General features: G+C 43.8%; 1 protein-coding gene across 1 annotated transcript in view; it reads right to left on the bottom strand.

Moving 5' to 3' along the window:
- Positions 1-12,959, bottom strand: part of RYBP (RING1 and YY1 binding protein) — a 44,284-nt gene extending 31,325 nt beyond the window's left edge. The window contains 2 exon segments of the mRNA XM_010570582.1: positions 12,698-12,915; positions 12,918-12,959. Of these exon segments, the coding sequence (XP_010568884.1) occupies positions 12,698-12,915; positions 12,918-12,959 (260 nt within the window).
- Between the last annotated feature and the right edge of the window lie 106 nt (positions 12,960-13,065).

Here is a 13,065-nt window from a genome sequence, read left to right as displayed (position 1 = left end):
GAAATAAAGCAACCAATTGCTATTAAGCTAATTTCTTAGCACAGCGTCCGTATGCCCACACCCGTGACTAAGTAAACCTGTTCCGTACACTGTATGCCTTCGTGTAAAAACACACACACAAAAAAAAAAAAGGCACTCATGCTTCTAACAAGCTTTTAAAAAAACAAGTGTAGTACATAGCTGTACAATTTCATCGCTTTGAATTCAGAGTGCCAGCGGGAAAGTCAGTCTGGCTTACGATGCAAAAAAAAAAAAAAAAGCATGAGGGGAAAAACTAGAGATGGAAATAAAAACAAACTACTGCTAGGTGTTATCCCTCACTCTCCCTGCACATTAGGAAAAACCCTGAGAACTGGCACAGAATTTTAACAGGTACCTTATTACAGACCATTTTCCACAACTTGCTTGACATGCCTGGCCGTTGGCAGACGTAATGCCTCTTCCAAGCACAAGCAGTGAGACTATCCTCACATTTTACATCTTTATAAACACATACACTGAACATGAAGGTGTGATCTCCCATGCATCTGTGGGCTAGGTAGGCAGCATACAGGCACGATGTTGCACTGCCCTGTTCATTGTTGATTTTTGTATCAATTGATTAATTTGTAATTGGAAAAAAGTCATCCTCTTCATACAGACAGGGAAGCTTTTGGTTATCATAAAGTTTCACTATCGCCTCTTTGAACGCTGGTTGAATAATAGTGAGTCTCAGCACAGCAGCATAAATTCCCAGCACACACTTGCACGTTCCCAGCCAATGCAACCTAGAAGCCTTAACAAACCCCTCACAGGTCTAAACTTCTGAATGCACATGCATGGTTCCCAGCTTGTAGAGGTGCTGCAAAATGGTCACTGTCAGTAAGTCATTTAATGAACCTCAAAATTTCACAGTTTGAGCTCTGGTATTACAGACTGTCCCTGTGGATAGCCCCATAGTCCCATGGACACTTATAATGCACGTCTCAGATGCATTAGATCTTCTTGACCTCAGAAGTTAAGCAACTTACAACTAACTTGAGTCACATCCGGTAATAAGTACTTCTAATTAATGACTCTTAATTGCTGCCAGAGTACTGTATTCCCACACCCATGATTAAGCATGTTCCTCACTCTGCTAACCCACATGTCAAATTGTGCAACTCTTCACAATCCCATGCCTTTAGTACCCATACAGCACACAGCTGTGCCATTCCTCTGGTGCTTTAGGAGCAAAGACATCACTGTACATGACAGTGAAACGAAGTGTACGAAGCCTACCCACCAGGCCGTTCCAGCAGTTGTATCATCATTTGCTTTCTTGCTGCCCTTGCTCTTATTTTTAAACGATTATCTATACAGTTCAGAGAAAGGAAGATAAACATTGTTTTTTAAGTCTGACTTCATGTGCAGTTTTTAAGAAGACATTTCAGAACTTCCAAGTGTTTTCCAAAAATTAACTTAACCTCCTATAAGCCATATGTGGTAGGGACTTTGCCCTGGGTGCCACCTCCCCCTCGCAGCGCTGGCAGGTACACAGAAACACCCACCAGCCATCCAGAATAACGCTTTTCTGCCAACATTCACAGTTTCATTACGTGTCACATGGGAATTAACCATCTCTGGACACCAAGATACTGCTTATACAAGGTTTGCAGCCCTGTATGCCGTAAGCAGAGCGCTCCTGCCCACCCTGGGGCAAGCCCATGCTCGTTCCCAGTGGGACCACCACTATACCACCTCCGCAGAGAGAAAAGAGCCCAGAAAGGAGCAAAGCAGCCATGGAGGAAGAGCCACCGGCAGGTTAACTCACCCTCCCTGGTCAAAGCTGGATGATGCCCCCCAGCTGGAGCACACCAAGCTACCTTTGAGCTGATTTATTACTGTCACCGCACAACAGCATGGCACCCAGCCGTCCCTCGGACGAGCCACCCGCCGTCGCTACCGTGTGCTTTGCCCTTTGCTTTGATGGAAACCCGATGCCGTGAGACACTATTAGAGTAACTTCTGCAACCCACCAGCTTCGCTTTCAACGTTTCTCCTCCAATTAAGACATACCGTCCTTCAAATCCCACGCTGGCATCAGGCAGCTGCCAATCTTTCCTACACAAGTCAAGCTACTTGTGTGCAAAACCAACAAAATGTACATAATTCCCCCAAAATAATTCACCATTTTTACGACAAGCAATTTTAGGCAATATAGGTTTACAAATTGCTAATACCACGCTGAACTGGAAACACTTCCTAGAGCTTATTAAGTATTTTTGTTAAATTGATCCACACCCATGACTGTTACAGGTAACAAATGAAAACAGTTTTCTTTCTCCACAAGGCACCTGTAATAACTCAGCAATAGCAGCAAACAGGCACCAACCAGAGCTTCCTCACCCTATTAGCATTACAGAGAAAAGCCTCCCTTTCTGCTGCTAATGATGTGCTCTACCCTGTATCCCCAGGAGACAAATGACTGCACTGGCTGATTGACTCCATCACAGGGCCATCGTCCATCAATGTATTGCCTCTCTTACTGAAATCTCATCTCAGGGAAGAGAAAGTGCTCAGTACCACTTCCGAAAAAAACAGGGAAAGCACTTTCAGAATAAGAGCTCCAAGACATATAATTAGAGCCAAATGTTTCAGCAGAAACACGGATTTCCAACAACCTGAACATATATGCATGCTTCGTCAAACCAGGACAAGTAAGATTTATGTCCTTCTGCTAACCTAGATGATTTTTTTTTTTAAACAAAGGAATGAAACACCTACCATAGACATAAATTTCTTGATCAAATTAAAACAGACAATCCACAGACAGTGGATACAATCATACAGATTTAAAAATGGCAACCTGAGGATATTTAGCTAGCTGATTTGCTAAAGGGTGAATTCCAGCCTCTTTTACACAGGCTCAAATCACATAAACATCATACTATCCCCATTGACATCTACAGATAGAAGTGAAAGAAAATACAAATCCTTCCATGTATTTATTTAGTACACAGATAATAAAAAATTTTAAAGGGAGCAATGCTATTCAATTAAGAACTACCCCTATAATTTAAAAAAGGCTGTACATTTGGGACCGGGGTGCGGGGGGTAACCCACGCTCACTCATCAGGCAGCATTCTGATTAACTTTACAACATCACTGAAGTCAACAAATCCTAGTACTTCTACAGCCTCCGTCCACCTCCCCAATCCGACCATGTTAAGTTCCAGACGAATTACCTGGACATAGTTCCACATGCACAAAAATAATTTAGTTCAGGAAAAATATTTCAGATTATGATCAGTCTCATGTCTGTCTACTCAACAATATAAATCTGAAGAAGGCAGTTTTATCTCAGGCAAAATATTTTGTCTCACTTAGCACCTCTGCACATTACGAGCAATGCATCCCAAAGAACAATCTGCTTGAGAAAACACGTCTAAACATTTATTCCTTGTTTAGCCCTAAACAGAATCCAAAACTGACTTGTTTTGCTTCCATTTAAAGACAACCAACCTGGTAAGATCCTCAAACTAAAGTTTCTAGAACTCCTGAACATAGAATTATAGAATGGTTTGGGTTGGAAGGGACCTTAAAGATCATCAAGCTCCAACCCCCCTGCCATGGTCAGGGATACCCTCCACTAGACCGGGTTGCTCAAAGCCCCATCCAACCTGGCCTTGAACACTTACAGGGATGGGGCAGCCACAGCTTCTCTGGGCAACCTGTTCCAGTGCCTCACCACCCGCACAGGGAAGAACTTCTTCCTTACATCTAATCTAAATCTACCCTCTATCAGTTTAAAGCCATTGCCTCTTGTCCTATCACTATATGCCCTTGTAAAAAGTCCCTCTCCAGGTTTCTTGTAGGTCCCCTTTAGGTACTGGAAGGCTGCTCTAAAAAGAGAGGTGCTCCAGCCCTCTGATCATCTTCGTGGCCCTCCTCTGGACTCGCTCCAACAGGTCCATGTCCTCCTAATGTTGGGGGACCCAGATCTGGATGCAGTACTGCAGGCGGGGTCTCACCAGAGCGGAGTAGAGGGGGAGAATCACCTCCCTTGACCTGCTGTCACGCTGCTTTTGATGCAGCCCGGGATGCGGTTGGCTTTCTGGGCTGCAAGTGCACATCGCTGTGTCATGTTGAGCTTCTTGTCAATCAACACCCCCAAGTCCTTCTCCTCAGGTTGGCTCTCAATCCACTCATCACCCAGTCTGTATTTGTGCTTGGGGTTGCCCTGACCCATGTGCAGGACCTTGCACTTGGCCTTGTTGAACTTCACGAGGTTCGCACGGTCCCACCTCTCCAGCCTGTCAAGTTCCCTCTGGATGGCATCCCTTCCCTCCAGCCTGTCGACCGCACCACACAGCTTGGTGTCATCGGCAAAATTGCTGAGGGTGCACTCAATCCCACTGTCCATGTCGCCACGTCCATATTCCTATGTAAATTGTAAATATAGTTTCTGGAAGTCTGCACCTCCATATAGCAACTGACAGAAAGCATACACTGTGCTTACTTAAATATGGAGCATTTCAGCTCTCGGGAAATTGCCATAAAATGTATGGTTCAAAATGTTTATCAGTTAGAAGGTTAAAATCAATTCAACTATTACAAGACTTCTACTTCTGCAGTAAAGAACATAATTACAAATTTAGTACTTTGATCCTTGTAGTATAGGGGCTTATTCCACAATCCGAGGCCAGCGTCTCAAGTAAGACCACATACAGTTCAAAATCAGGCCTCCTGGTTTCACAATCCATACTTTAGATCCCTGTAACTCCTTTTTCTCATGCATTTCCAGTATTACTTAACAGAAAATTGGCTGTGTGTGTACTTTTAACTTTCAGAAACACAGGCAGCACTTCAATAACAAAATGCTATCAAAACAATGCTCAGTTTTAGCCGGTTCATTTTGTTTTTTTCTGGGAAGGAGTTGACATTCACCTGACTCTGAAGATACCACGTTAGTGAACAGTCAAACAAAATCCACCAGGCCAGCAAGGAGAAGTGATGCTTTTCCCTCTCGTTTATATTTGAGCCAGTCAGAATTACAATCTTTCGCATGTTTAACAGGCAGTGAATTTGTTGATGTACCAATTAGCACTCTGCTATAAAGAACATGCTCCTAATTAATAGCTGGCTTATGGGAAGAGCAAGTTAAGGATTTGGTCGTACCTCCAGATGTACCAAAGAAGTGTGAAAGGAGTTCTGGTTGATGTAAAGAAAATCTGTCTGCACAAAGAGACAATCAATGTATTTAGCATGTGTCAGCTGTAAAAGGAACTTACATAAATGTAATGGAGGCATTTCCACATTATTTCTGTCGTATTGTGTAATCCTGGACATCTGCTTCGGGTAGCATGTACGAGTTACTCAGTATTCACAGTCTGCTTTTTTTGCTGTGTCCTTAATAAATATGAAATGGCAATAACGATAATTTGCCCTTACCTGTCTGAAACAAGCACACTTTCAATAAATACTCACAAACGCACCTGTAAGACCCCTTCCCTCTGGAAACGCCCACGTTTCTCCTTCTATCTTGTGAAGAAGGAGGCCGGTCCAAAGAGAGACATAAAGTACAGCTGCAACACACAGCCACAGAGAGAGTCTGTATGAATCTTATTTCAGGTCAGAGCTATGCATTACGAAACTCCAGTGCACCTTGCAAGTGACCTACATTGTGGGACTGGAACCCACTAACCTACAGAACCACTCGAAATCCCACAAAATAGGTCAGTGGGTTTCCTCGTAAGAAGAATTACACAGACAAGGAGAGTTGCACATAATAGAGGACAAGCAGAGCGCATCCTTTGCCTAACACAGGAGCACTCTGCAAGCCGTATCTCTCACCCTGCTGCCATATTCCTGCACATCGACAGGACTCCCCAGAAGTGCCGTGAACTTCTGTGTTTCTCACTGAGGGACCCTGGAAGAACCTGTGTGCTCATTCAAGCCTGATGGAGCAGGAAGAAAAGGAGCAGCAGCACAGCAAAGAACAGTGAGCCTACCAACAGCAAAGCCATTTAATTCACTTTGCTAACGCAAAGTGGGTCTCGCAGCAGCCAGAGTACAAGTGACACCTGATTCATCAGCAGCAGTGAAACAGCCTGGAGTTACGGCAGGGGTGTCCAAGCTACAGCACAAAACCTGGATGTCGCCAGCCAAAACAATCCACCTAGCCCACAGCACATTTCTTGACTCTTCATCCCTCTTGGGTCTCATGCATTTTTTTGGAGGGACCTAACAGTTCAGCTAAAAAAGAGCCCCGCAGCACTACAAGCTGCTGGGGAACACCAACATGCAGCACAGGACAGTCAGCCAAGATCCCGCAGGAGCCGAGGGTGGCTGCAGAGAACCATGCTTCGCATCCAACGCTTCTCTCCTCTCAGCTATTACTCCAGGCAACACTGCACACTTTCTTACTTCCAGTTCATGCACGGTTCCACTTACAAGATGAACCCACATCAGTGTGCAATTACACACACCAATCGTGCAAATGCAGCAGTCCCTCCGCAGCCAGCTGATGGGAACATGAAACAATCAGGGCAATTAAGAAAGGCACGCAGGGAAAGTTGCTCCACATTCCTCTGCCTACCAGTTCCCCACGAGGACCTGCTGAGAGCCAGGGGTCAGTATCCCAGTGGATGCAACGTCTGTTTACAGCAATAAAAGAAAGCTGCATGCCCTCTCCTCCTACACACACATAAATACTTTGACTGAGATTCCCGTCTCCCAAAAAAGCAGTCTATGGAGGAAGGGAAAAATGAATAATATCCACGCTGCATATTATCAGTGATAGATTGACACGCTCAGTGTCACAGTTCATCTATTAGATCTTTATACAGTCTCCAAAAGAAATCAGAGATGAATATTAAACCCTACCACCCACAATTATTTAACCCAAATGGGTAATCTACATAAAAATTTTAACACCTTATCCACACTAAAGATTTTACTATTTATTTTAACAATATTATTTATCAACTTATTTTTTCCCTAATAAAAAAGCACAACAGGTATAGCTATTATTCCGTAATAGGACCTACAGAAACAAGAAGTGCTAGAAGCCAAGTGAGTCACAGCAGCCACCACACTACCCACTGTGTTTGTCATCTGCAGCATTTCAGGCACCCAAATTTGACAACTATAGCAAAGGGGTATTGTCTTGGTGCTGCACATCAATACTGAGGATCCTCCCTGTTGAGAATGATTTCCCAGCGGTGCTGAGACCCAAGAGAAATCCTGGGGTGATGGCAATGAGATAATTAATGCCAGAGCCAAACACCAGCAAAGAGCAAATCAGGACACAACTCTTACTTCTTTCAAACAGACAAAGTACAAGACAGATCTTATGCCAGGGTTATGCTTGCACCAGGATGACAGTTAATAGCTGATCTGAAGCTGAACAGCCTCATCTGCTCAGATGAAGTCTTACAGACTAACTCTATGCTAGTTAAAAAGAAGTGTAGCATGAATCCATACCAGTAGTCAGTTTATAATGGATCAATACTCCAAGCCACGTGGCTGAGACACCTGGGGTCCACAACACAAGTGATGAAGTCAAACTTAGCGTAGTGTCACAACCACAGCTCCAGAGTTTTGGGCTTGCTGCGAACCATCAGCACTGTCTGCTTGAAAAATGCTAGGTTCACAAAAGGCTCCTCCTGTCCTTAGCTCCTATGCCCTGGTGGGTTTGCCAGACTTAGCAAAAGTACTCATCTACAAATTCAGAAAGTAACAGCTAATTACTTTTAGACAGTGCTGGTAAACGAGGTCTGAGACAACAGAGGTCTCAAGAACTCCTTGCATGTGGGCAAACATTTTGCAAATAGGTATCGGGCATTCCAGCTCTTAAAACTACCTAGGCAGAATTACACTGTTCCCATCCATTACCAACAAAGCAGTCCCCGAGGGGGCACGTCCTCGGGATCTGGATGGCCCCATGGAGCACTGGCACAACTCCAGGCTGGTACAGATCACACTTCGCTCCACGTGATCCAACTGCCATTTAAATTCAGCAATCAATGGGGAAAATAGGGATGATTTAACCATAGATCTAAATGGCCAATTAGTAAAACAAATATTCCAGAGTAAAGGCACCAACATCTCTTCCACAACAGCTTTTTCCGGACTAGTCACATACTCAATTTCTATAGAAAATAACCCACTTAAAGGCCAGCTATGATGCTAAATAAAACCCACCTTAATGCAGGTGAAGCTATTTATCTTGAAAGAACTGAATGAAACCACTTTGCTTCCAACCTACACCACAGCTACACACCATAGCAAGCATTTTTAGAACAGTCCTGCAAATAAATACATGGCAAATAAGCAGGGCATATATTAGTTGTATGGAGGTCAGGATCACGAGCCTGATTCCTCATTCCAGGAATAGCAGGACTATCTGGTGTCTATTCTGGTCAGCTCAGCTTGGATGCAGAACAAGAGAATGCTTTTCAATGGCGACATGGACAGTAGTTTATATCCTTCAAGGTGCTAGCTTAGATCCTGCAAACACGCAAAGGAATTTCCTGGAGAACTGAAGGGGAACAAAGGGCAGTATCTATCCGAGACACCTGTTCCACACAAGAAAAAATTAATTTTAAAATTATGATGAATAGTTTCAGCTTGGGCCTCCCCTCAAAAATAAGGATGGCAGAAGAGTGAAGCACTAGGGCCATACACTCCTTGAGCGCTCCACAATGAAAGTATGTTCAAATCACTCGATGCAAACTCCAAATCCTGCGCTTTAGGCATACAGGTATTAGCAACAGATACAACAGAAATGGTTACTAAGTGCATGCCTTGCAGAGCACATACACACTACAACTTGTTAATTTTGTAATAAAACATCCCATTGTTTTGTTAATCTGCATGTCAGACATCCAGCTGTTGCTCTGGCATCTTCCACTGACTTTTTTTAGTGCATTTCTCTCTAATCAAGGCACATTCATGACAGAGGATGTGAAGTTCGGACAAGGAAAGCACTTATCCTAAAGTTAGAGAAAAATTAACGTCAGGAAAGCTCCATCACATCGCACCACTTGCCTATTTATCCAAAAGAAAAGCTTCAGGAAACAGTAACTACCTCTGTGAAATCAGAGGGAGGGGGGAAACACTCTCCTTCACAACGTTGTCTGAAAGCAATCCCGTGTAGAAACACTCTACACAGTCGTGCCTGAGAGAAGAGAGGAATCTAGAAGAAGAGGTGTACAGGAACACAACATACGGAAACCATCAGAGAACCAAAAGGGAAGAGGAGCAAGAATACCATTAAGAAAAACAAATGGAAGCAGGGAGCCATCATCTACCCTCAAAAAGGAGCACAGAGCTCCCCGTAACGGGAAGTACCGAGGCCAAATTCTGCCCTTGCGTTCCTAGGAAATCCAAAGTAAACCTTCCTTCTGCATTTGAAGGAGTAATGGATATTGGAAGGGAACACGCATCTGTGGAGCAACTTCCTAGCAGAAGTTTTAATTCAAGCCTTCTCTTGTGTGCAGGAGCTGGTGGACTACACCAGAGCAAACCACCAGAAGAGCCGCAGAACGCAAGTGGAACTGGTGGCCAGCACCAGTTCCCTGTGCCATTACACCAATACAAAAACCTCCAGGAAAGAAAAAAAAAAAAGTATCATACACCCCAGCCTCACTCCCAAGCTAGCCAGTTAAATCGTCATCTCGCCCAACTGAACATTGTGTTGAACATCGCTTATCTTTGCCATGATCCTTGCAGAAGGAAAACCATAGAAAAACTCAACATACTTGCCTAAATAGAGCGTAATAAAAGTTTAACCATAAAATAGCAAGAATAAAGTTGTGGAAAGGGAGTTAGTGACATACAGTAACAAATCCAGTATTCAAGCAAGTACTACAGGTTTAATGTAATCTTTGCACGACAACTCCCAATTCTCTTGAGATGCATTTGACCTCATTTTTATTTAAAAGTGCAACTGAAATATTTATAAACAGCCCCTTGAAAAAGTATTCAGGTGCAATTTAACTGTTTAGCATCTACAGCGATTTTGACTTGGCAGGTCAACTCTAAAACTCACTGCGTTTGAAACTCCTTTTATGAGATCCTAGGGAAAGGGGGATAGTTGGATCTGAGAAAGTAAAAATCCTAACTGCTGCCAGCCACCCCTCCCACACACCAACAGATTATATCGAGTCTGAAAAAATATACACACAGTGAGAATTAGCCAACGTCCTAACTAGCTCTCAAATAAGAGAATATCTATCAGCCAAAGTAAATTCTACAGCAAAAAACTGGCTTCACAGTGGAGGGGGAGGGGGAAGTAGGTCATGCCAGATCTTAATAAAAAAAACTGGGCATACTGTAATTGCACGTGATAATTTGATGAAAATCAGTTGCCTCACGATGTCTGTGATGTCTGTCTTTCACTACTTTGTTGAGTTTTTTAAAAAGTGAGTTTGACAAATTTCCGATAAGTGTTATTGAAGTAAGCCTTAATGAAGCATGGCAGTTTTAAATGTGGAAAAGTGTCATCAACTTGTCAAATTGCAACTTAAAAGTCAAGCTCATCAGACACCTTATATTTCAAGTAATAAATTATCAATCATAACTCGTTAAGTGTCTTTACATCAGTCATCTATTTAAAAAATTCTGAAGAATTTCCCCGGCATCGACTCGTACGTCACATACTGTAACACTCAAAGCAATACCACAACAAAGAACTCTGACCTCCCAGGTCTTCTCAACATACAGCGCTCCCTCACAACGCTCAATCACTCCTGCTTTCGGTTATATTTATTCATAAATTATGTAAATATGCAAGAAGACATGATGGTCCATTGAATATTTTAAATACTTTCTCAAATTCCACAAACAAAAGCAATTTAAAAAGCAGAAAAAAATGAATAGAAAGCTGATGAATTAAATGAATTAAAATTAGAAGCCATTCATAAGGGTCCATTAAAAGCTAAACAGAAGTACAATGTTCTAGACCCGAGAATCACATCTGCAAGTAAGGCTACAGCTCTTAACCTGAAATCAGCAACTGCTATCCCTCTTAATGGCCCTTTAAAAGACAAAACATCCTACTACCTCAACAAACAGTTTGAAAATTATCATGTATATATATATATTAAAAAAAAAAAGGGGCCATGCAAGAGAAAGCTGCTGCTCTCAAAACGAACATCAGCATGGTGGCCAAATGAAAACGATCGAGTCTGATACAAGATACAACCCATATGGGCTCCTACATCTTATTAAGGCTTTCCTCCTACAAACACCCATGCACATGCCTGACGTGACGCTGCGAGAACTTGCGGTGGCTGCAAGGCTACACGCTGTAGTAGCACAGTTAAAGACCAGTCGACTGCAGGATCAACGTGTTTCACCTGAGCCAAAGGGGAAGCCAAGGAAACAGAAACCCACAAAAATCAAGCATGCTGTGAAGGTTTAGTTGCATGACAAAATGAGACTGAACAAAAGGAGTGAAAAATCAGCTCTAGGTGCATACAGAACACTACTGTCCCAAAAGCTTGACCTCATTCAATGCTGTAACTACACTATTTAAAATTGTTTTAAGTTCAACACCTCTGTATATTTTGTAAAAAGGGTAGAGATACTTGTAACCGACATGCATCATAAAACACAGTGAAGCACTACAGCACTCTGTTGCTGTAACTCGGAGAGTTTCAATGGCCCAAAAGCACGCTCCCATTAAAAATGTAGGCACTTCATATTGTCTAAAGCACTGTGCGAACAATAACCGACCGAACACGCTTTCACCTCCTTTGTCAATCAAGTCAAGACAGCCAAGTCATGCAAACAGCCTGCTGATAAGAGCATCTCAATACACTGCTTCACTCAAAGGAGGAAAATGATGCCTTTCACAACAGAAACCTTACAGACTACTTCCTTGGCAGGGCAAAGCAACGGGAACTCAAATTTGGAAGGTACAATATGAACAAAATCAGAAGTCAACGTGGTAGAACAAATCAGAAAAAGAAAGAAAAAGCAGAGCGCCACATGTCTGGTTTAGCGCCAACTGATATTTCCAGGACAAACTTTCTGAACCCATTAACAGGGAGAGTGCAAGTTGGGGGGGTGGTGGTGGTGTCTGAGATTAAATTAACTACTACTGTATGTCAGCTTCACCATCTCATAAAGACTTCCACAGTTACTCAGCGCAAGGCAATCAGAGAGACCTGACAGCTAAAGCTTTCAGAAATCCGCACCATTCCCACACTGAGCACAAAGCCGATTCCTTTCGGATGACAACAGACACCGAGAGATCAACATCTCGGGAAGGGGGTTGTTGTTCCCGTGGCATCTTTAGTTTCAGCCGTTTCCTTTCTCGCTCCCTAATCCTCAATCATTTCTACTCTTGTAGAAAACACAGGTAAATCTCCACCCAAACCACAGAAAACCGTCTGCCCCAAACCACAGTCAGAACGTTTCTGGCTGGCTGTGGATCTCCAAGAGGTCCCGTACATCAGTGACAAAAAAGCACAGAACAACAAAAAGATTCAGGTCGCTGCCACATCCATGAAACATGTCTTCCAACTCCAATTAAACGCTTGAAAGAGAATTTTTAAAATCCACAAGCTTTTGAACGGGGACAGAAGGGACTGCATCGGGGGGAAGGGGGGATGCGACCAGCCGATGATATCCAGGCAACAGCAGGGGGGGAAAAAAAAAAAAAAAAATCAACAAGTCGGCGCAGCCCAGCGCGGGGCGAAAGCCGCGTCGAAAGGTGCGGACGTACCTTGTGGAGGTGCCTTTCCTGACATCGCAGATGCTGCATTTGAAGGCTTCGGCGCTGTTCCTGAAGGTGCACACGCTACAATCCCAAAAGCCTTCGTCGGCTGCAGGTTTGGCTTGCCTTTTCGGCCTTGAGGAGGGGGAGGGAGAGGGGAAGCGTGTGTGAGTGTGTGTACGTGTGTGTTTGGGGAGGAGGAGAGGAGGCGGCGGGAGGAGGAGGAGGAGGGAGAGGAGGAGAGAAAGAAAACACACACATGAGAAACCATGTTACAGAGCCCCGAAACCCGGCGCCTGCTCTCACCGCCGCTCTCCCCCCGCGCCCGGGAACAGCCGACAAACACCTACCGGGGCCGGCGCCCGGAGAGGTGCGGG

The sequence above is a fragment of the Haliaeetus leucocephalus genome, unplaced genomic scaffold, assembly GCF_000737465.1.
Source record: "Haliaeetus leucocephalus isolate CR32 unplaced genomic scaffold, Haliaeetus_leucocephalus-4.0 Scaffold2, whole genome shotgun sequence".
NCBI lineage: Eukaryota > Metazoa > Chordata > Aves > Accipitriformes > Accipitridae > Haliaeetus > Haliaeetus leucocephalus.
Note: the sequence above shows the minus strand (reverse complement) of the source record. Positions and strands in the feature narration are given on the sequence as shown.